Raw genomic sequence first — 24996 nt, forward strand, 5'->3', positions numbered from 1 at the left:
AAAAAAAAATTCTAGAAAGTTCCCAAATGCAAAACTTCAATTTTCCATTCTTTGGCAATACATAGCGTTTACACTGTACTTATGCAGCTATTTACATAGCATTTACATTGTATGAAATATTATAAGTAATCTTGAAATGACTTAAGGTATACAGGAGGAGGTTCTAGGCACCTATAAACATGCCATTTTATGTAAGGGACTTTAACATCTACAGATTTGGTATGCTCCAGGGTCCAGACACCAACCTCCCTAATAAAGCTTAATTTCTGGGATAATTTTTAATTTGACTATCACTTCTTTCACCCTTATGGCAGAAAGTGAAGAGGAACTAAAAAGCCTCTTGATGAAGGTGGAAGTGAAGAGTGAAAAAGTTGGCTTAAAGCTCAACATTCAGAAAATGAAGATCATGGCATCCGGTCCCATCACTTCATGGGAAATAGATGGGGAAACAGTGGAAACAGTGGCAGACTTTATTTTTCTGGGCTCCAAAATCACTGCAGACGGTGACTGCAGCCATGAAATTAACAGACGCTTACTCCTTGGAAGGAAAGTTATGACCAACCTAGATAGCATATTCAAAAGCAGAGAAATTACTTTGCCAACAAAGGTCCGTCTAGTCAAGGCTATGGTTTTTCCTGTGGTCATGTATGGATGTGAGAGTTGGACTGTGAAGAAGGCTGAGCACCGAAGAATTGATGCTTTTGAACTGTGGTGTTGGAGAAGACTCTTGAGAGTCCCTTGGACTGCAAGGAGATCCAACCAGTCCATTCTGAAGGAGATCAGCCCTGGGTGTTCTTTGGAAGGAATGATGCTAAAGCTGAAACTCCAGTCCTTTGGCCACCTCATACGAAGAGTTGACTCACTGGAAAAGACTCTGATGCTGGGAGGGATTGGGGGCAAGAGGAGAAGGGGACGACTGAGGATGAGATGTCTGGATGGCATCACTGACTCGATGGACATGAGTCTGAGTGAACTCCGGGAGTTGGTGATGGACAGGAAGGCCTGGCGTGCTGCGGTTCATGGGGTCGCAAAGAGTTGGACACGACTGAGCGACTGATCTGATCTGATCTGATCTGATTACTTCTTTCAAAAGCAATATATGTCTACACTAGAATTTCAGAAATGTACTATTTTCAGATTTTTGGCACTTTGGCCAACACCAGAATCTTAATACACTAACATTTCTTTTTTTTTAGGCTGGGCTGCATGGCTTGTGGGATCTTAGTTCCCTGACCAGGGACTGAACCTGGGCCAGGGCAGTGGAAGTGCCGAGTTCTAACCACTGGACGGCCACAGAACTTCCTACACTAACATTTTAGACTTGACAAATAACAAGCAGTGTTAAAATCAATGCTTAAAGAAAATCATTCACTCCCAGGTAGTTTTAAAATACATGAGAAAAACCATATGACTAAATTATGTAAACAGGAAAATTACTTTAAAAATAACTTTAGAATTAAAAAGAACGAGGGGGAATACTGTTCACCTCCATCCATACTGCAAAAGGCACGAACTCATTTACAAAAATGGTCTCCATACCTGGCCCTTGCCTACATTTCTAGTTTCATCTTCTGCTACTTTCCACCAAACAGGTTCAGCTGTGCAGAAATATACTATTTCTTATTAATTTGGTAAATCCTTTTATAATTTAGTATCTCTGAACATTATTTCTTCAGTCTGAAATTCATCAGGACACATCCACACTAAGCAAAGTACTATTCATCTTTTATCATATCATTTGAACCACCTACAAACAAATTAAGAAAACTCTGACCATATGAGTGTAGGATAATTCTAAGCATAGAAACAAACAAGTGCAAAGAAATATTGAGCTTTAGAAGGTAGTCAGCTGTTGTGATACTGGTGTAGTAATTATGTTTTGTGTATGAATATCAATAAATGTAAATGATATTAGAGACCAGAAGCTGTAACTCTAATACTTTGACCACCTGATGTGACGAACTGACTCATTGGAAAAGACCCTGATGCTGGGAAAGATTGAAGGTGGAAGGAGAAGGGGACAACAGAAGAGGAGATGGTTGGATGGCATCACCGACTCGACGGACAGGGAGGCCTGGCATGCTGCAGTCCATGGGGTTGCAAAGAGTCGGACACGACTGAGCAACTGAACTGAACTGATATTAGAACCAGGGTTAAATTGTGAGAGAAAGGAGATATAAACATGGACTAAAGGAATATGAGAAAGTCTTGTAGTGCTGGATTTGCATTGGAGGTATCAATATGAATTTGTTAAAAAAAAAAAAAGGTATTCCTAGGTTCTATCTATTCAAAGAGTCAATCCACAATGATAAGCAACACCACTGAGCATGTCTATACCCTGACTTTGGTTTTAAAATTCCACTTTCTAATTTAAAAAGCATTTCCTGGGCTCTTGGAAAAAACACTGGCTCCAGGTCTGGAGCAAGAAAAATACAAAGTAACCCGGGGCATCATACCATGTTTAAGTTAAGGAAGTGTTCAAAGACTTAAAGAGTCATGTTACAGGACACAGGAGCCAGCCACCGGTCAAATCACATTTGAGACAACTTTAGTGTCAAAATGAATACTCATGCATTTAATTATTACACGTAGAATAAAACAGAATGCCAGGTAACAAATACAGAAGGAATGTTAGACTTTTCAAAAAAGTTACCCTTTTTTGTAGTCCCCAATGTAATAAATGATACAGGTAAGGATCATTAGTGGATGTTAAGAACAGGGATGGAAGGTTGTTGAGGTATTCCTAGTGTCACAGAGTATCTTACAGATCATATGCTAATTATAAAGAGGAAAATAAACCTTTGCAACGGAGTGGTATGGTTATCACACCTTAACCAAGTGATGTAATATAACGTTCACAAGGTTGTATTTTTGCTAAAACTGTTTATCTTAAATGTAACATAAAGAAACAGTAAGATAGATTAAGATTCTTCAAAAATAAGTCAATGTCATGAACAAACACACAGATGGGCTTGTAATTCTATGTAAAAGACATATTAACCATGTGAATCTTGATTGACTGGATCCTGGAAGACAAAATAGTATAAAACACATTTTGGGGACAATTGGAGAAATATAAATAGAGGCTATTACTACTGGTATTCTGGGGTGTGATAATAGTATGATGGTTATAAATGGGAATGTCATTCTTACGAGTTATATACAGAAACATTTAGGATGAAATGTCAAGATACTTGCGCTATTTTCAAATGGTTCAGCAAATATGAAGCGCATATGGCAACATGACAACTGGTGAATACAGATGAAGTATATGAATATTCACTATGTGTGCATGTGTGAGCACATGTGTGCTGAGTCGTCTCCAACTCTTTGCAACCCCATGGAGACCTTTAGGCTCCTCTGTCCATGGATTTTCCATGCAAGAACACTGGAGTGGGTTACCATTTCCTCCTCCAGGGCATCCTCCTGACCCAGGGACAGAACCCACGTCTCCTGCAGTGGAAGGCAGAGTCTTTACCACTGAGCCACCTGGGAAGTCCCAGTAGTCACTGTACTATTCTTTTAAGTCAACTATAGATTTGGAATTTTCAAAATAAAGACTTCGGGGTGGGAAAATAACCCTTAGTTCAGATGTCTGATCTTCTTGGAAGGTTTTTCCCCTGCCAGTGTAATTATTTTTTCTACTTTCAGCATTTCCATAGGACTCGAAATGTCTATTTTAGCACTTAACCAATTTGTAGCTGCCCATTTACAGGTCTGACTTTTCCTTAACTAAACTCTGCAAAACCCGTTTGATCTTCATTCCTAGAACGTGGTTTTTTTTTTTTCCTGGTACCTACTAGGTATTCAGTGTTTGTTGTTCGAATGAGATAACAGATATGCCAAAGTGACAGATCAAAACTGAAATCCAGGTATTTTCTATACCAAATTGTGCCTCAAATTTAATCAAATCCATCAAGCAGAAAACCTACTGAAGGTTCCTGTGTGTTCTGTCCCATTATAATTGATACATCAGCAAACTGATTTAAAAACAAAGCATAACAACCCTCAAAGAGCCTCACTCCTCAGTCATTACAGGCATACTTCTATTTTAAATTCTTTCATAGTTTCAACTCAAGGAAATTAGAGAAGATGCATACCTGTTCTATGTCCTTGGAACTGGAAGTCTGGTTTTCGCCCGTGACTCCAGGCTGCTCATTTTCCCATGGTAATTTATTTTTTCCTTTTCCTGCACTTAGTACCCTTCGAGTACAGATAGTTGGACTATAAGATCCATAAATTTGCATGCTATCCCTTGTGTGGTCACCACAGTGACAGTGCGCACTCTGAGTTCTGTTACCAGCCAAAAGCCAGTCTGCATCTGCTCCATGTGCCAAATGGCTCGATCTACCCTGGGCAGATGATGGAATGAGTACCGCATATTCCACAAATCCCTGTTCTGTTAACTTTGGGAGGGTTTTCCTAGCCAATCTGGCCTGCACAGCATTCATCACTCCATCTCCATTATCCTGCAGCTCCACAGTATCCACAGCTTTGAAAAGGATGCTGGTTTTACCTGAGCCCATTGACGATGCCAACACAGCAAAGGCTTCAAGAGCTGCCTGGCGTACCCTGCGTTTGCTATCTACAAGAGCTGGGGCAAGATCAAAAGACAGTTTGGATAAGTCAAAATCCTCACTGGGATAAGTCAGGAGGGAGCAGATGCAAATGTTCACCACCTCCTCTCTCACTCTGGAATGCTTATGTTTGAGATGTTCCAGGAGCAAGCAAAGCACCTGTTGAGGACCTACTTCCTTCATTAGCTTGAGGAAGATTTTCATGTACTCTTGTTTGATCACCAACTTGTTGTCTGCCAGCACTTTGACAGAAGCTGCTATAACAGGTCCCAAGAACTGTTGTACCTGCTCTCCAAGGCGAATAACCAGTAAATGCAGGACTTGAAGTGTGCCGTGGACCACTTTGAAGTTAGAGTCGTCTAACAAATTATACAGCAAACTAATGAAACTCACAAGGCTAGGATGAGAGGTGGAACTTGGGTTAAAGCGACCCATCACCTGTTTCAGTTCCTCAACAGCCTGAGTCCGGTTCTTATAGTCTTCTTGATCTAACAACCTTGAATGCAGCTCCTGAGGAATAATCCCAAATTTAAGATTGCTGTTGGAAAGACTCACTGCACAAGGAAGGGGATCTTCAGGAAATCCAGATGCTGCAAGTTCCAAATAATAAGGAACCTGACTTCCAAACTGGGACTCCAGGCGGCGATTGTAGTGTCTCCTCAGGGCAGAAGGCAGGCGAGAGATATAGGACTGAAATCGCTCTTGGCCAAGACGCTCCCCTATTTGTTGAAGTGCAGAGAAAGCTGTCTCAGATTCTTCTTCTATCTCCTGACCGCCAAGCTTTCGGGCTAAGGATATTATCACTTCGGTAAGATCTAGGTCGAGCAACAAATCCTCAGGGGTAAGCAAGACAGGGAACAGTAGTGCTGTGGAAGCTCTAAGCCGGGCGTCGGTACTTTCCAGTCCTTGTTGTATAAGCGTCCTCAGCACCTGTCCAGAACTACGCTTCAAACAGATGTGTAGGATCTGCAGCGCATCCTTCCGCAGGGCTGGATTCTCTTCTCGTAGCGAGACGACTAGCTGAGGCAGAAGAGCTAAGCTAAAGGCCTCTTCCAGCTGGCCTAACTCCCCCTGACCCCGGAGAACGTCCGAGAGGAACTGCAAGCAGAGTCGTTTCTCATCACTATCTCCTTCCACAAGCACTCGGCCCAGAGCCCGATAAAGCGCTTCCTTTCGTCGGGGGAAGCCAAGTCGACCGCCCCGCCGCGGCAAAGCAGCCTGTAAAGCCTGGAAGGCCTCGGAAGGATCGGGCGCGGTCCGCAGTTGTTGAAGGAGCCGAGTCTCCTCTTCATCTCCCCCCGACAAACCACCTCCAGGCCCAGACCAACTACTTGAGATTGCCTCCGCAGGCATCAAGAGGGTCGAGGCCAGAGGCGAAGGTGTCGGGGGGCAGGAACCGTGATCTCCGGCAGCTCCACGGCAGCAATAGTTTTTCTCGCCTCTCATGGCGCCCCCAACTCGACTATCATCAGTCTCTGGGGCGGAAGGACGACTGCGGCTCTGGAGGCGATAGGCACAGAGGGATGGAAGGGGCGGCAGCGGGAGCAGGGCTGAGGGCGCAGCCGCCATGGAGGGTCGTCAAGTGGCGGAGACTAGAGCAAACCATCGTCTCCGAAGGGCTCGATGGAGCCCAGCCTTCCTGTTCCTCTCCAAGCCTCAACCTGCAGAGGAGGAAAAGGGAACAACTTGAGCCCCTGACTCCCGGAGGCTGCCTTCGGCAAAATGGCCCCCGCCTGAGCCCCAGACCCCACAGCAGCCACCGGGCGTAACCAGGGGCACCACGTGACCAAACCGATCGCTTCCATGGTGATGTACCCAGCGCGGACCTCTTGACCCGGAAATCAACCTGCCGTGATGCATGCAGGGTCATGTAGTCCACGTCAGAAATTTGGGCTAGGCGGAAGGGCTCGGGAAAAGGAAGTGAGAACGTTGCGAACGTAAGGAACGTATCTGGAATGGAGAAGGCTAGGAACAGATAAAGCATTAAGCGGAAGTGACGCTATCCTTGCTCAGGGCGGAAGTTCCCCGCCCCACCCGTAAGAATTAGGGTTTGACTTGAGACAAGTAAGGATCTTGCCCGGTCTCGAGTTGTCCACGGCTCCTCCTCCTCCTGTCGCTGCGGGCGTGATTCCTGGGACTCAGGTATTTTCCTTTGCTGTCCTTCTGCAGCGCAGGCTTTGACAGAGTTCTGTTGGAGTGCCGCTGGTGTTAGAGTAAGATGTAAAGAAATGAACGGGAGCAAGCAGGGACAGAGGCGACATCTTCTTGTGCAGGGCTCGTTATCGCAGTAAACGCGTTGTTGTCTACAGCCCTGAGTAAGGGCGATCCTTTCCTCCTGCCGTCCGCATACCGGTACGAGAGATCCGGACTAAGGCCAAGCTCAGAGCTCGCGTACTTTTTTTTTTCAAATCCCGGTGTTTTGGGACCTTACTCTCCCCGTCCTCTCCTACCTACCCCCCACCCCCGCCTTTTCCTAGTTCTCTTACCCTTGGGTTGTGAAGGGTTGATAGTTTTCTGTCGTTTTCCCTTATCCTCATCACTTTAAGTTCTTTTTGAAAACGTACTTGATCTGCAGATAAATCTGTTTTTCCTTGTAGCTAACCTTCTGTCCCTTATAGGTTCTCAAAGTCTAATGCAGTTCCTCTGTGGGACTCACCCCTTTTCCCCGCTAGCTCCCTCTGCCACCCCAACCTCCCTGCAGGATCTTCGCGCAGCTCTGCAGCCTTTCAGTCTTCCTGGAAACCGAGATTGCAAAGACAATTTCAGTTGCGGTTGAAGTTCTTTGCCTCACTGTCCTAAGAGAATTCCGCCCTATAGTTTTAGAGCCGATGATAGACATTTCTTTGTTTTAGGCGAACTGTGAATTTGGTGAGCAGTCTTTCTTCCTTGTAATTAAACGTAGGCGGAAACAATTGAAGAGCTGGAGTGCTTAGTGTGAGGCAGAGTTCTTTCAAGTGCGGAAGAGAATATTTCGGGGAAGGAATAATACAATTGTTTTTGAATGACCCAGTGAGAAAATTCTGTTATCATTTGAAGTCTCCAGTTTATGCACTTAAAATGCAAGTGTTCCTACCCAGTTCTGTACCGCACAGAATGTCTCCTGAATCCTTTTTTAAGTCTTACTATGACAAACCAATTTTATAAAAATATTTGCTGGATAAGTAAGACAAGCTCAAAAATCATTTCTGGATATTGTCTTAAAGTACAATTTGATTATTATAGGTTTCTTTTTTCCTTTTCTTTTGGAAGTAGAATAAATGAAAACGAAGCCTGTGTAAACATGCATCCTTTTGCTTTGGTTTAAATTCTAGGATGTTAGTTAATTTTAATTAATCATTTTAGTGTTTAAATGAATCTCCCTTAATTTGGTTTGACTATATTTCAGTAGACGAAAAACTTTTTTTTTTTTTTAATTTTGTGGGTAGGATAAGGGCAGAAGAGTGAAAACTAAGACATGATTTTGACAGTTGTCAATGAGAAAGAATGTCAGTTTCTCATATTTCCCGTGAAAGAAGTTCAAATTCATACTTTTACTCATGTATGCTGAGGTATCAGGAACTCAATTCAGACTAAACTAAAAGAATGATGTACACATCAGAATGTAACATTAGAATGCCAGTTTATGTTGAAATAGAAGATAACCCTTTTCAGTGATCAGAATTTTCAGGTTGAAAATCCAGTGCATTCTTTCCTGTATCCAAGAACTTGGGAAGTTGTGTGGTAATGATGGAACAAAGAAAATGAACTTGGAAAGTCCTGAATTATACAGCATCATTAAAATTATGGTAGAAGTTTAAGAATTACCTGTTCTCTCTATAAAAAATACTTTTCAAGGGGTTTGAATGCTTAAATCAACTACTTATATCCTTTTCCTTGAAACAAAGCAAGATGAGTTTTCATTTTAACCCCTTTTCTTAGGGCCCTGTAGACCACTATGTTATAGATTGCAGTAGATATTGCAATTTTATATCTATTACCTTTAATTTCCTTGATGAAAACTTGGAAGATGCATTATTCTCTATGATGGAAATTTAGGAAATGGGACCTTATCAGCATCCCATATCTTACTAATTATCTTTTAGGTTTGAAAGTGAAAGTCCCCGAGTCGAGTCCAACTCTTTGAGACCCCATGGACTGACTATGCAGTCCATGGAATTCTCCAGGCTAGAATACTGGAGTGTGGGTATACTTTACTTTCTCCAGGGGATCTTGCCTACCCAAGTATCCGTCCCAGGTCTTTCCCATTGCAAGCGGATTCTTTACCAGCTGAGGCACCACGGAAGCCCATCTTTGAGGGTTATTTTGTGGAAAATAAATCTCATCCATTTAATGTGTATTCTGTTTATTTCTATCATGAAACAAATTTTTAAAAATTTTTTATTCTTTAATTCTAGGGATCAAGGGAATTCTAGACATTGTGTATTGACTTGTGTTTTGTATTTATCTATGTATAGAGATATTATAAATTTCTACTACTACTTTCTTAAATTTCAGAGTAGTGGAATACACTATTGAGTATATTAATAGTACACCTCTGAAAGTTGAAAGGGAGTAATTAAGAATACATTGCAAATAGCAAATTCAGATTTTAAAAAGTTAAAATAGTAATTTCAAGATAATTTCAAGAAAGTTTAGTTAAATTAATGGGTCATAAGAATGTGTGATACATACCTTAATTTTTTGAACTGAAGTTAAGATAAACACAGTTGCCCTAAAAACATCCCTTATTTCCACAGTCAGAATAAAATATATATTGGTTGGATTAACCACTATAATTTTTTCCTTGTTCTTACTCAAATTTACAGACATGTAGGGATATTGGAAATAAGTGCATTCTGTAAACTGTTAAGAATTTTGTATAGTTTAAGAAGTTATTGTGAAGAAATGCTATGCAAATGAAAAGTGCTCTTGACATTAACAAGTAATTATAATTATACTATTATGTATTGAGTGTTTGCTATGTGCCATACACTCTGCTTAGTACTTAATATTAACTCATTTAATCCTCACAACAATTTTCTGAGGTTACATCATCTACATTTGTACTACGGCACATTTTGTGGGTGTTTCCATTGGAAAGTGATTACTGAAATTAGTCATTTTAGCTATTTGCTTAGAGCTTTGGAGAAGTTTTGAGGCAGGAGAATGTTGAAACTAGGATAAAATTAGGTTTTTCCATCATTAATCATTTATATCTATTACTGTGTATTATTTGATTGTATGTATTTTAATTTTCCTCTTTGAGTTTCTGTTCTGAGGCTTTTTGGTTTCTTGCTTGAGTCAGAACTTTAATAAGGTTAAGAAATTATGAGCTTATTTTTATCCATGTAGAATTAAACAGGTTTTCTTACTGTGTATCAGTGTTATATTTCATTTACTTAGATTTAAGTCCCAAATCCACTGTTCATTTCAAGTCAAAAACTGTACTTTTAAACAATAAAAAAACCTGTTCCATTTTAAGCACTAATCTTTATAAATTAACAGAATTTCATGTTTTTTCTAACCAGTTTTTCAGTAGATGGGTTAATTCTATAACTTCGAGCTTTTATTGGATGTGGTAATGGCTTTGGGGACTTGCTTTCTTCTGTATTATTTTGGAATCTATGTACAGTGAGTGATTTGTATAACAGGCTTCTAACTTTACTTTTGTTTCTCCGGATATAATGAAAGTCAATCTCAGATAAAAGGAAAATATGCCACCTTGTTCCATAGGTTCAGTGTTAAAATTATATGCCTCTTGAGGTTTGACAGAAAGCAACAAAATTCTGTAAAGCAATTATCCTTCAATTAAAAATAAATAAATTTAAAAAATTATATGCCGTAATTACTTGAATTCTGTGAGAATTGAAATGTGGAAAAGAAATTTAAACAATTCTTGTTTCTCGTCACCATTTATTTGCTCTTATTATAGCAGATAATTGCCTCCCAACTGATTTCAGCACCACTGTTTTGTAGCTTAGGTGTCAATTAAGTATAATAACTCAGAACTTGACCTTTATTAGCTTGGTTTCAGAATCTAAAATTGTGAAGTTGCTGTAGACTATGGAAAGTCTGAGTCTAATTTTATCTAACATTTGCTGATTGCATCTTTCTGTTATGGTTTAAAATGCTTTTCTTTTCTCTTTATTTCTTATAAATTAATACTTGGATCAAGTCTATTGACTTCGTTTGATTTTGGTGTGTGTGTGTGTGTGGTGGGTTATAGGTGGTATTATGATCTTCTGTCAGAAGGTGGTCTCTGTTTTTGTGATGTTAGCAGCCCTTCATAATCAATGCCTGCCTCCGTTACTTCTTTAAGATTGAGAAATGATGATATTCTATCATTCCTTCGCTAAAAACTGGGGTGCTTGTATAAAGAAAAACTCACCCTCATCTGCTTGGTAACCCACTTGTACAGTTAATATAGGAAGTTCAGTTGCTCAGTCATGTCCGACTCTTAACAGCCCCCTGGACTGCAGCATGCCAGGCTTCCCTGTCCATCACCAACTCCTGGAGCTTGCTCAAACTCATGTGCATCAAGTCGGGGATGCCATCCAACCATCTCATCCGCTGTCCTCTTCTCCTGCCTTCAGTCTTTCCCAGCATCAGGGTCTTTTCAAATAAGTCAGCTCTTTGCATCAGGTGGCCAGAGTATTGGCGTTTCAGCTTCAGCATCAGTCCTTCCAATGAGTATTCAGGACGGGTTTCCTTTAGGATGGACTGGTATGATCTCCTTGCAGTCCAAGAGACTCCAAGAGTCTTCTCCAATGCCTCAGTTCCAAAACATCAATTCTTCAGCACTCAGCTTGCTTTATGATCCAATTCTTGCATCCATACTTGACTACTGGAAAAACCATAGCTTTGACTATATGGACCTTTGTTAGTAAAGTAATGTCTCTGCTTTTTAATACGCTGTCTAGGTTGGTCATAACTTTTCTTCCAAGGAGCAAGTGTCTTTTAATTTCTTGGCTACAGTCACCATCTGCAGTGATTTTGCAGCCCAAGAAAATAAAGTCTGTCACTGTTTCCATTCTGTCCCCTTCTGTTTGCCGTTAAGTTCTGGGACTGGATGCCATGATCTTAGTTTTTTGAATGTTGAGTTTTAAGCCAGCTTTTTCACTCTCTTTTACTTTCATCAAGAGGCTCTTCAGTTCCTCTTTGCTGTCTGCCATAAGGGTGGTGTCATCTGCGTATCTGAGGTTATTAATATTTCTCCTGGCAATCTTGATTGCAGCTTGTGCTTCATCCACCCTGGCATTTCACATGATGTACTCTGCATAGAAGTTAAATAAGCAGGGTGACGGTCTACAGCCTTGTCATAATCCTTTCCCAATTTGGAACTAGTCCATTGCGCCATGTCTGGTTCTAAGTGTTGCTTCTTGACCTGCATACAGATTTCTCAGGAGGCAGGTAAGGTGGTCTGGTATTCCTATCTCTTTAAGAATTTTCCAGTTTGTTGTGATCCACACAGTCAAAGGCTTTAGAGTAGTCAATGAAGCAGAGGTAGATGTTCTTTTGGAATTCCCTTGCTTTTTCTTTGGTCCACCAGATGCTGGCAATTTGATCTCTGGTTCTTCTGCCTTTTCTAAATCCAACTTGAGCACCTGGAAGTTCTTGGTTTACGTACTGTTGAAGCCTAGCTTGGAGAATTTTGAGCATTACTTTGCAAGCATGTGAGATGAGTGCAATTGTACGGTAGTTTGAGCATTCTTTGGCATTGCCCTTCTTTGTGATTGGAATGAAAACTGACCTTTTCCAGTCCTGTGGCCACTGCTAAGTTTCCCACATTTGCTGGCATATTGAGTGCAGCACTTTCACAGCATCATCTTTTAGGATTTGAAATGTAAGAAAGGTATGATAAATGCTTGATTCTTTCCCTTTATTTGCTTGGTTTCAAATAATGAGTTGATTCATTAGTATCTTCTAGTGGTGATCAGTTTTTTAAAATTATCATAATTGTATTATCATTATGAACTCATGGATTTAAGCATGTCTGCTATGTTTGAATCAATTGCAGTTACTACAGTGGATGATCAGTTTGCCCCATCTGTGACTAGTGAAGGCCTGTTCAGTTTGGCTCCAAAGTTTTTTATGACCTTAGTCATCATTGATAGCTTTATTGCTATCTACTATGTAATGATTCCAAATTTATCTTGACGTTTTCTGTCTTAGGTCTAGAATCAGCTGTTTGTCCAAGGAATTCTATTTCCTTAGAGGGAAACAATATTTAGGGACCCCATCTGGTGCTAGGAGTACTCTGTGCTACTGGGTTGGTCATAACTTCTAACCCTTTTCAGTTGACAGAGCTCAAAAATATAATTTTATTTTTTTCTTAATTATACATTTTATACATTTGTATCTTGTATGTATTTTGTTATATGCATAATTTATATAGTTAGTGTGTATAATATTGTTTATATATATATATATATTTATTCTGTTATTTTTACTTCAAAATCAGACTACAGGGACTTCCCTGGTGGTCCAGTGGCTAAGGCTCCATGCTCCCAATGCAGGCAGCTTGGGTTCAATCCCTGGTAAGGGAACTAGATCCCACATGATGCAATAAAGATCGGGTATGTCACAACTAAGACTCAGAGCAGCCAAATAAATAAAATATTAAACAAAAAATCAGACTGCAGGGTTTATGTTTACTATCTCAGGCTTATGTCTTTCTCTCTTTTCTCCTTTACTAAAAATCCCAGATCATGAATGATGACCAGGGGTGATAGAGTTAGAAATGTCAGATAATTATGCACCATGGCATTGCACAGTAACCATTTCAGAATACAAATAACATCTTCACCAACTATGTGAAGTGGTATAAGATTTTTTAAGGCATACCTCTCTAAGGATGGCCATCAAATTACTAAAGTTATTTGGTATAATATGGTTAGGCTGCTAACTGAACATTGAGTTCCTTTGTTTCCTTTTATTTTCAAATTGTTGTTTTTAAGGTTTAATTTTGCTTTATAATTATGTAAAATACTACCTTAATTCCACAGTCAAATCTATAAAACTGAGATATGTTCAAAGATGTGTAGCTTTATCTCTATCCCCTCCACTCTGTCCTCTCCCTCCTCTGTTAGGTAACCTTTTAAAAATATACCACGTTATATTTCCTTAAAAAAAAAATAAGTGGTTATATATATTTGTAACCCCCCCCCCTTTCTTAAATAAATAGTGGCATACTGTACACATATTTCTCTTCCATGCTTGGATCAGGAAGAGCCTGCAGAGTAGTATATACAGAGATTCCTCATTCCCATTCACAGCTGCATAGTATTCCATTGTGTGGATGTGCCAGGGGTTTCTTTCACCCACCCTTTTGTTGGTGGGCATTAGAGCTTAAAATTCTTGGTTTGTTGCCTTTTAGTCTCTCAAATACTAAAGTAAAAAGCATAAGGTATTATTGTTTTGCTTTTACAAATAGACCTGTAATTATTAACCTTATGCATTTGTCTTTTTATATTTTTGCCAGTGTATTTTTTGATAAGTTCTTAGAAGTAGAATTGTTAGATTAATGAATAAATGCAAATGTAATTTTGCTAAATTTTCCAGATCTATTTCCAGAGGTCTCTATCATTCAGCGTTCCCTTGGGGATGGATGAATGTGTTTGTTTCTCATAGCCTCACCAAAGTATATTGTCAGGAAAGCATTGTTATTAATAACTCCATATAGTTGTTTTTGGAGAAGGCAATGGCACCCTACCCCAGTACTCTTGCCTGGAAAATCCCATGGATGGAGGAGCCTGGAAGGCTGTAGTCCATGGGGTCTCTGAGGGTCGGACACGACTGAGTGACTTCACTTTCACTTTTCACTTTCATGCACTGGAGAAGGAAATGGCAACCCACTCCAGTGTTCTTGCCTGGAGAATCCCAGGGACGGGGGAGCCTGGTGGGCTGCTGTCTGTGGGGTCACACAGAGTCGGACACGACTGAAGCGACTTAGCAGCAGTAGCAGCAGCAGCAGCATAGTTGTTTTTGGTGTGTTTTTTTGTGATATTTTCTTTAATTTTGCGATCCCATGGACTATACAGTCCATGGAATTCTCCAGGCCAGAATACTGGCATGGATAGCCTTTCCCTTCTCCAGGGGATCTTCCAAACCCAGGGATCGAACCCAGGTCTCCTGCATTGCAGGCCGATTCTTTACTAGCTGAGCCACAAGGAAAGCCTTTGATTAAGTACAAAGACTTTTCCAGTCACGTCACATGGAGATCATTTTATCCATCCTCTGTTTGGCTGCCAGTCTTTTGTCTCTCTCCTCAGCAATGGTAAAGCAAATACCCTTTCCACGGGGAGGAGAGATCCATGGTTTGTTGCCTTTGCCAATAATGAAAATGTTTGAGAGCCAAGTGGCAAAGTTGTTGCCATTGGCATCTTTCACATGAACTACATCTAAAGAACCTGGATGCCTCTTCTGGTTGGTAATCACACCAATTCTTTTCAGGTTAGCACCTCCAGTCACCATGCACAGGTTACTAGTGTCAAATTTGATGAAACCAGTAATCTTGTCCATCTCCAAGGCAATTTGAATGGTGTCCTTCACTTTGATGAGGGGATCAGGCAAGGATGGTGCGAGCATATGGGTCACCAGATGAAGGATTCCTTTTGTCCCCACAAAGATCTTTCTCACTTTGCACAACTTACACTTGGCCTCCTCAGGTGTAATATGATGAAGAGCAAAGCGACCCTTCATGTCATAGATCAAACGAAAATTCTCTCCGGTCTAATAATGCTGACGACATCCATAAAATCAACAGGGTAGGTTATTGGTGCGAATTTGCCATTGATCTAAATGAAACGCTGCTGCAAATCTTCATCTCCTGTTAAGGCATACTTAAGTCTGTTCCTTAGGGAAATGATTAGGGGGAGACATTCCCTCAGCTTGTGGGGACCAGTAGGTGGACGAGGGGCAAACACACCAGTCAGTTTATCCAGCATCCAGTTTTTTGGAGCTGCTACAGGCTCCAGGTGCTTCTTGGGACCTCTAGCCATCGCTGTGCTGGGCACAAAAAGAGGCCTCCATATGGTTTTAATGCATTTGATTACAAATGAAGTTAAGGAATTTTTCATATACTTAAGAACCATATATTTTTTAACCTCCTGTTCATTTCTTTAGACTGTTTATAGTGCTAGAATATTTTAGGAATGTTTTATTTTTTGATGTTGCATCTTTATATATATTATAAATATTTTTCTCAACCTTATTCACATGTTTTTCTTTGCTTATGAATTTTTTAACTATTCAGAGTTTTTAATGTAATTAATCTAACCTGTCTTTTCACTTGTACCATAGTTAGGAAACTATTCTTCAATCTCAAGTTATAGAGAGATTCGCACCATTTTATTCAAATACTTGTATATTTTCATTTTTTCCATTTATACCTCTGATCCGTTAGGAATTTATCTTGGCGTAGATATGTGGAAGTAAAGGGGCTCAGTCACGTCTGATTCTTTGCGACCCCATGGACTAGCCTACCAGGCTCCTCCATCCATGGGATTTTCCAGGCAAGAGTACTGGAGTGGGTTGCCATTTCCTTTTCTAGGGGATCTTCCCGACCCAGGGATCGAACCCAGGTCTCCCACACTGTATGCAGATGCTTTACTCTCTGAGCCACAAGGGAAGTCCCAGATATGTGGAAGGCATCTAATTTTATCTTTTTTTCTTGTGGCTATTCTGTTCTCTCAACATGTTTACTTGAAAGTCACACTTTTCCTCACAGATTTTGAAATGCTGCCTTTATCATAAACTAAATTTTCATGTTAAATTATCTATTTCTGTATTTTCTATTCTTCTCCACTGATTAGTTTCTCCAAACCAAACATTCTATTTAATCCACAACAGATTTTACAAATGAGAATGTTCAAGTTTAGAGTAAGTAATTTGCCTAAAGTCTGCAGCTACTAAGTAGTCAAATGTTGACTTGAACCCATTCATCTCTCTGGCCCTGAAATGCACACTTTGACTCACTGTTCTTTCCTGTTTTCCATGGTACTTACCTTTCATTGTGCACAAGGTTATTGATAAGATAAATGAAACTGTGTAAAGCTGGCAAAGGTCAGGTTTTGAAGATTCGGAATTCTTGCTGCCGTGAGCTGTTTTTAGCCATTTATGGGTAAATAAGAACCAAGTATAGTCACAGTTGTAATTCATAGTTTTGAAGGAGGTACAGTTAGAATTTGCAATAATTTTTAAGTAGTTACACTTGTGCTGGAAATATTTTAACTGATTTTAAAACATGAACGTGCATAAGAATGCTAATACATTCTTGAAACACAGATTGCTGCTCCTTCCTCTCTGTAGTTTCTGAATCCTGAGGTTAGGTGTGTGCTTGGGCTCAAGAATTTGCATTTTAGCAGATCCTAGGTGATACTGATGCTGCTAGTGCAAGGATCATATTTTGAGAACCATTGTTTTAAAGCTTTCTCTTTCGAAAATTCTGTGAATTTCTCTAAAGTCAAATTTCTTGAGCGAGAGAAGTCAAATTTAAAGTGTTAAAAATGATGTGTTATGACAAATCTTCAATGTAATTCATTTTAAGTTCCCTATATGTACTGTTTTTAAAGTTCATAGTTCAAATCATTTTGGTTATAAGAATATAATCTCTTAAACTTTATTCTCAGTAGTTCTTAAAGGGAGTGGACATCGTGTCATTTGTATCCAGTCCAATGATAGAAATATGTATGGGTGTTCTTTTATTTTTTATTTATTTATTTATTTTTTTTAATCTTTTTTTTTTTATTTTATTTTTAAACTTTACATAACTGTATTAGTTTTGCCAAATATCAAAATGAATCCGCCACAGGTATACATGTGTTCCCCATCCTGAACCCTCCTCCCTCCTCCCTCCCCATTCCATCCCTCTGGGTGTTCTTTTAAAAATGTATGTCATCTTTACCAGTATCCTTCCTTGAGTGCTTTTTAAAACTTTGATCATTTTTATTATTTTGGAGAGAAAAAAGGAGAAATACAATAAAGGGTATAAGTATAGGGAAACTGCTTCATCATGGTATTCTGACCTTGCATGTATACACATAGGCAAAAGCTTGGACTGTGGGACTGAAGCTTATCTGAGTCTTGGAACACCTTGTGATTCTCTTGGAACATGAGAGGAAAGTCCTTAAGGAACTGCTACAGGGCCATCTCCCACGTGCCTCTCTGTCTCCCCTGGAAGTCTGCCATGATGCTGTTTCTCTTTACCTTTCTAGAGTGATGGGGCTTCCCTGCTAGCTCAGACGGTAAAGAATCTTCCTGCAGTGCAGGAGACCTGAGTTCAGTTCCTGGCTGGGAAGATCCACTGGAGAAGGAAATGGCAACCCACTCCAGTATTCTTGCCTGGAGAATTCCATGGACGGAGAAACCTGGCGGGCTACAGTCTGTGGGGTTGCAGAGTCAGACACAGCTAAGCAACTAACACACGCAAGTGTGCTGAGGTATGGGACTTTCACGTAGCAGAGCTGTGGGATGCAGAACTGCTGCTGCCATCCAGCCTCCTTTGTATGCATTTTCCTTTTTGGTGTGTAGGGCAGGGATCCAGGGAGCTTAGTCTTTTACTGTCTGTGAGTAATAAACTGTCTAAATACAAAAGTGGCTTACTGTATCTTTTCTGGTCACATTAGTCAGGCTTTGGCCTTGACCTGTTTGTATTTGTTCATTTGACAGTAAGTCAGCCTCGTTCGTTTTTTTGGTGAGCATGGAAGGGAGTCACATGGTTTTAGCTGGCAAAAACTGAATATTCCTCAGGAAGATAATAAGTAGTACATAACAGTCGTCAGGTACTTAATGGGTACCATTTTGTGTGTGCTTTACAGATGAGGAAACTGAGACTTTAAGATCACTTTCCTAAGGTCACATCGCTATTGAAATAGCACAGACAACCCAAGGGGCCTGATTTCCAGAGCCCAGTTTCTTAAAATCGTACCGTCCTGCATATTTGGATATGTGTCATATTTACCCAAACGTGTGTTTGTGTGTGTTGCATGTGTACATATATGTGTTTATTTACAAATCAGTATTGTGTTAAACTTTCATATTATGTTAATGGTAATTTGCCAGTCTTCAATTGGGTACACAAAAATTAGTTTAATTTTTGATCTATTACTGTATGATTTCTTCTTACACTAAAAATGGCTCTAACCAATAACTTATTAACTTATTTTGAGAATCAATAATTCTTTAATACTTTATGTAGTCCAAGATGTCAGTGGTACCAAGTAGATTTACCCAATAGTAAGAGATGGTACAACGTAAAAAGCAGAGTACCTCTAAAAAGGACAATGTAAAAAAAAAAAAAAAAATCACTAGTAATGGCTTAATAATGAATAAAATAATATTTATCACAAGCTTACTAAATGATAGACACTATTCTAAGCCCTTCATATATATAAACACATTTAATCCTCAAAACAATTCTGTATTATTGTTATTGAGTAACTTTCACCCTTTGGTTTTTCACACAGCTCTCAGATTTCCTTTTTTTTTTTTAAAGGACTCCATACTCATAATACGTGTCTTGAAGTTCTTCTCTTCATCAGCTGTTTTACTTTGCTTATTCCTTTTAAAGGATGGTACCCCAAATCTGTATTCCAGATATGGTCTGACATTTGGAGAGCCAAGTGGAATGTCTCCTCTCTAGTTCTATGTATTATAGTTCTATCAATGCACATTAAACCTCCCTAAGATTCGCATCCAACTGGTGAGTCTTTTCTCTCTTATTCTATACTTGTATAGTTGTTCTGGAATCCACTATAGAATTTTAACATTTATCCCTCTTAAATTTCTTCTTGTTAGATGTCAGGTCTTTTTGGATACATGTTTTACTGGCTGATGTATTTGTTGTCCTCTGCAGCTTTGTATCATCTGCAGAGCTAAAGGGCCTGCCCCCAGTATCTTCATCTTGGCCTTACACCATACCAGCAGAAACCTCCCTCCAGGTAGACCTCATTCCATTAAGTAGTATACTGTAGTGTGGTTATCCAACCACATGCTAGTTTAGCTAACTGAACTAGCTTATTATACTTCTGGTTTTGTTCTCAAAATCGTGTCTTTAAATATCATGTATTTTTCTGATCTGCAAGTCTTCCAAATACATAAAAAGAAACCCCAAGATTCATCTGTGACACATCTTCTGTTAGTTCGTCCATCCTAGTGTTAGAAATCACTGCATCATCATCTCAGTATTCACAAATCAACTCTTTAATAACTTGTTTTATAGTGTTATCTAAAATTAACATTATCCTTTCCAAGATGTTACTAGAAATTGTCTTATTTTTTAAAATAGTCTTGAGTCTTGTGGCACTGGCAGTGATTCAGGAGTCTCATTCAGAAGTTCTTTTAAATATCGTAGGACATAATTATTTGGTCTGGGAGAGGTATGAACTTATAAAGTAGCTAGATCTCCTATTTTTCTTGCTTGATTTACTTTTTAAAAGATTTAAGTACAGTTTTAGGTTCACAGCAAAATTAAGGAGCGTACAGAGGTTTCCCATTTCCACCCTTCACCAGCACGTGCATACCTTCCCCCATCATCCATGTCCCCCACCGTAGTGGTGCGTTTGTTTCAATAGGTGAACTTATATTGACACATTATCCCCCGAAGTCCATAATTCACCTTAGGGTTCATTCTCAGTGTTGTATATTCTGTGGGTTGGGACAGGTGTATAATGATACACATCTACCATTATAGTGTTATATAGAGTAATTTCACTGCCCTAAAGGTCCTGAGTGCTTTGCCTATTCATCTTCCCTCCCCAAAACCCCTAGCAACCATTGATATTTTTACTGTCTTTATACTTTTACCTTTTCCAGAATATCATATAATTGGACTCTTGCAGCGTATAGCATTGTCAGTTGGCTTCTTTTACTTGATAAGACATTTCCTCTATGTCTTTAGGAGCTCGACAGCCCATTTCTTTTAGCACTGAATAATATTCTGTGGTATTCGTGTAGCATAGTTTAATAGTTACCCATTCACCTCCTGAAGGACACCTTGGTTGCTTCCAAGTATTGGCACTTCAAAATAAAGTTGCTATAAACATCCACGTGCAAGTTTTTGTGTGGACATAAATTTTCAGTTCATTTGGGTAAATAGGAAGGCAAATGCAGGATTGTATGGTAAGACTATGTTTAGTTTTATAAGAAAGAAAAGAAAGTGAAGTCGCTCAGTCGTGTCCGACTCTTGGCAACCCCATGGACTGTAGCCTACCAAGCTCTTCCGACCATGGGATTTTCCAGGCAAGAATACTGGAATGGGTTGCCATTTCCTTTTCCAGAAGATCTTCCCGACCCAGGGATTGAACCCAGGTCTCCTGCATTGTAGGCAGACGCTCTACCGTCTGAGCCACCAGGGAAGTCACTTATAAAACCATACAGGTTAGTTTTATAAGAAGCTATCAAAGTGTCTTCCAGAGTTGCTGTACAATTTTGGATTCCCACTAGCCATGAATGAAAGTTCCTTTTGCCCCATATTGTCCCTCACGTTGGGTGTTCTCAGGGTTCTGGGTTTTAACCATTCTAATAGGTGTGAGGTAGTATTTCATTGTTGTCTTAATATGCAATTTCCTGATGACCCCTGACATCATTTCATCTGCTTACTATCTGTATCTTTTCTGGTGAGGTGTCTGTTAAGGTCTTTAATCCATTTCTTAATCAGGTTGTTAATTTTCTTATTGTTTAATTTTAAAAGTTCTTTGTTTAATTGAATAATAGTTCTTTATCAGTTGTGGTTTTCTACAGATATTTTCCCCCAGTGTGTGGCTTGTCTTCTTATTCTCTTGACAAGTTTTTCCCAAAGTAGAAGTTTTTGTGGGTTTTTTGTGCGTGAGTGAATGTATATGTGTTTGTTTTGTTTTTAATAGGGATGTCCAGCTTACCATTCTTTCTTGTATGGATTGTGCCTTGGTGTCATCTCTAAAAATAATCATTGCCATACCCAAGGTCATCTAGAATTTACTCGTGTTATCTTCTAAGTGTTTTATAGTTTTGCATTTTACATTTAGGTCTGTAATCCGTTTTGAGTTAATTTTTCTGAAGGATATAAGTAAGGACTGTGTGCAGTTTCATTTTTTTATTTGTGGATATCCATTCCACCTCCATTTGTTGAAAAGACCTCCATTGTATTGCCTTTCTTGCTTTGTTAAAGATCAGTTAACTGTGTTTATGTGGGTCTATTTCTAGACACTCTGTTCCACTGGTCTATTTGTCTGCACTTTCACTGGTGCCATTCTGTCTTCATTACTATAGCTTTATAATAATGCTTGAAATTGGGTAGTATGAGTCATTTGACTTTATTCTTCTTTTTCAATATTGAGTTGGCTATTCCGGGTATTTTGTCTCTCTGTGAAAACTTTAGAATCAGTTTTCACCATCCACAAAATAACTTGCTAGAATTTTGATTGGGATTACGTTGAATCCGTAGTGCAAGTCAGGAAGAATCGACATCTTGATAATGTTGAGAGTCTTATCCATGAACATGGAATCTCTCTCCATTTATTTAGTTCTTTGCTTTCTTTTATTAGAATTTTATACTTTTTCTCATATAGATCTTCTACATATTTTGTTAGATTTATATATAAGTATTTCAATTTTTAGGTGTTATGTAAATGATAATATGTTTTAAATTTCAACTTTTACTTGTTCATTGATGCTTTATAGAAAAGTAATTGACTTTTGTATATTAACCTTGTATCTTGCAAACTTGCTATAATTGCTTCCTAGTTGCAGCGTTGGGGGGGGGGGAGGGTGGGTTTTGTTTTGGGTTTTCTACATAGACAGTCATGTCATCTGCCAACAAAGATAGTTTTGTTTCTTTCTTTCCAATCAATATACCTTTTATTTCCCTTTCTTGTCTCATTGTATTAAACAGGTGTCCTTTTTCATACTCTTATTTTCTGTATCATTCAGTTTCCTGTTTGTTGCTCACTTTTCATTCTGAATAACATCTCCTTGTTAAATCAGACAAATGAGAGTAGAGAGGGATATGTTTCACAAAACACCATTTTTAATTAATTGCATGTAAAGGAATTGAGTACCTAAATGTTTATAGACTTTAAGATGAAATTAATTGTGACCTAGCCTTTTCAAAATTGGAATTGGATAGAAGATGGGAGAGGAGAAAGTTTATAGACAAAATCTGGCAAATGGTAAGAAAATACTTATATTGAGCTGTTGTAATTACATGAGCTTTATTGGAGTGAAAGGTCATTATGGAAAGAATGAAACTGGTAAAAGTGAGGATCATGAGAAGAGAATGAGACAAGTGCTGTATTCATAGCACTTCAGGTTTTCAGGAACTTAGGTCGGTAGGTGCCCAATATGCTACTGGAGATCAGTGGACAAATAACTCCCAGAAAGAATGAAAGGATGGAGCCAAAGCGAAAACAGTACCCAGTTGTGGATGCGACTGGTGATAGAAGCAAGGTCCGATGCTGTAAAGAGCAATATTGCATAGGAATATGGAATGTTAGGTCCATGAATCAAGGCAAATTGGAAGCAAGAGTGAACGTTGACATTCTAGGAATCAGCGAACTAAAATGGACTGGAATGGGTGAATTTAACTCAGATGACCATTATATCTACTACTGTGGGCAGGAATCCCTTAGAAGAAATGGAGTAGCCCTCATGGTCAACAAAAGAGTCTGAAATGCAGTACTTGGATGCAATCTCAAAAACAACAGAATGATCTCTGTTTGTTTCCAAGGCAAACCATTCAATATCATGGTAATCCAAGCCTATGCCCCAGCCAGTAATGCTGAAGAAGCTGAAGTTGGAACAGTTCTTTGAAGACCTACAAGACCTTTTAGAACACTCCCCCCCCCAAAAAAAAAAAAAAAAAGAACTAACACCCAAAAAAGATGTCCTTTTCATTATAGGGGACTGGAATGCAAAAGTAGGAAGTCAAGAAACACCTGGGATAACAGGCATATTTGGCCTAGGAATGTGGAATGAAGCAGGGCAAAGGCTAATAGAGTTTTGCCAAGAGAACACCCTGGTCATAACAAACACCCTTTTCCAACAACACAAGAGAAGACTCTACATATGGACATCACCAGATAGTCAACACCGAAATCAGATTGATTATATTCTTTGCAGCCAAAGATGGAGAAGCTCTATACAGTCAGCAAAAACAAGACCAGGATCTGACTGTGGCTCAGATCATGAACTCCTTATTGCCAAATTCAGACTTAAATTGAAGAAAGTAGGGAAAACCACTAGACCATCCAGGTATGACCTAAATCGGATCCCTTATGATTATACAGTGGAAGTAAGAAATAGATTTAAGGGACTAGATCTGATAGATAGACTGCCTGATGAACTATGGACGGAGGTTCGTGAAATTGTATGGGAAACAGGGATCAAGACCATCCCCATGGAAAAGAAATGCAAAAAAGCAAAATGGCTGTCTGGGGAGGTCTTACAAATGGCTGTGAAAAGAAGAGAAGTGAAAAGCAAAGGAGAAAAGGAAAGATATAAGCATCTGAATGCAGAGTTTCAAAGAATAGCAAGGAGAGATAAGAAAGGCTTCCTCAGCGACCAATGCAAAGAAATAGAGGAAAACAAGAGAATGGGAAAGACTAGAGATCTCTTCAAGAAAATTAGAGATACCAAGGGAACATTTCATGCAAAGATGGGCTCGATAAAGGACAGAAATGGTATGGACCTAACAGAAGCAGACGATATTAAGAAGAGGTGGCAGGAATACACAGAAGAACTGTACAAAAAGGATCTTCACAGCCAAGATAATCACGATGGTGTGATCACCCACCTAGAGCCAGACATCCTGGAATGTGAAATCAAGTGGGCCTTAGAAAGCATCACTATGAACAAAGCTAGTGGAGGTGATGGAATTCCAGTTGAGCTCTTTTAAATCCTGAAAGATGATGCTGTGAAAGTGCTGCACTCAATATGCCAGCAAATTTGGAAAACTCAGCAGTGCCACACAGGACTGCAAAAATTCAGTTTTCATTCCAATCCCAAAGAAAGGCAATGCCAAAGAATGCTCAAACTACCGCACAATTACACTCATCTCAGACGCTAGTAAAGTAATGCTCAGAATTCTCCAAGCCAGGCTTTAGCAATACGTGAACCGTGAACTTCCAGATGTTCAAGCTGGTTTTAGAAAAGGCAGAGGAACCAGAGATCAAATTGCCAACATCCGCTGGATCATGGGAAAAGCAACAGAGTTCCAGAAAAACTTCTATTTCTGCTTTATTGACTACTCCGAAGTCTTTGACTGTGTGGATCACAATAAACTGTGGAAGATTCTGAAAGAGATGGGAATCCCAGACCACCTGACCTGCCTTTTGAGAAACCTGTATGCAGGTCAGGAAGCAACAGTTAGAACTGGACATGGAACAATAGACTGGTTCCAAATAGGAAAAGGAGTATGTCAAGGCTGTATATTGTCACCCTGCTTATTTAACTTCTATGCAGAGTA

The 24996-nt window shown here is 39.4% G+C and overlaps 2 protein-coding genes and 1 pseudogene across 5 annotated transcripts in view; 1 reads left to right on the top strand and 2 right to left on the bottom strand.

Annotated features, from left to right (window-relative positions):
- Window positions 1-6377, bottom strand: part of TOGARAM1 (TOG array regulator of axonemal microtubules 1) — a 79732-nt gene extending 73355 nt beyond the window's left edge. For 3 of the 4 annotated variants that reach the window (XM_025271419.3, XM_025271420.3, XM_025271418.3), the window contains exon 1: window positions 4101-6376. In XM_025271419.3, the coding sequence (XP_025127204.3) occupies window positions 4101-6146 (2046 nt within the window). In that variant the 5' untranslated portion in view covers window positions 6147-6376. Of the gene's footprint in view, window positions 1-4100 lie in introns of all 4 variants that reach the window. The other variant, XM_025271421.3, reaches the window with a different exon arrangement.
- A 109-nt stretch (window positions 6378-6486) lies between these two features.
- KLHL28 (kelch like family member 28) overlaps window positions 6487-24996 on the top strand; it is a 33861-nt gene continuing 15351 nt past the window's right edge. The window contains exon 1 of the mRNA XM_006072772.4: window positions 6487-6719. The gene's annotated coding sequence lies outside the window, so the exon portion shown is untranslated. The remainder of the gene's footprint in view (window positions 6720-24996) is intronic.
- On the bottom strand, window positions 14766-15556 carry LOC102407723 (annotated as a pseudogene).

The sequence above is a fragment of the Bubalus bubalis genome, chromosome 20 (assembly GCF_019923935.1).
Source record: "Bubalus bubalis isolate 160015118507 breed Murrah chromosome 20, NDDB_SH_1, whole genome shotgun sequence".
NCBI classification, from domain to species: Eukaryota; Metazoa; Chordata; class Mammalia; order Artiodactyla; family Bovidae; genus Bubalus; species Bubalus bubalis.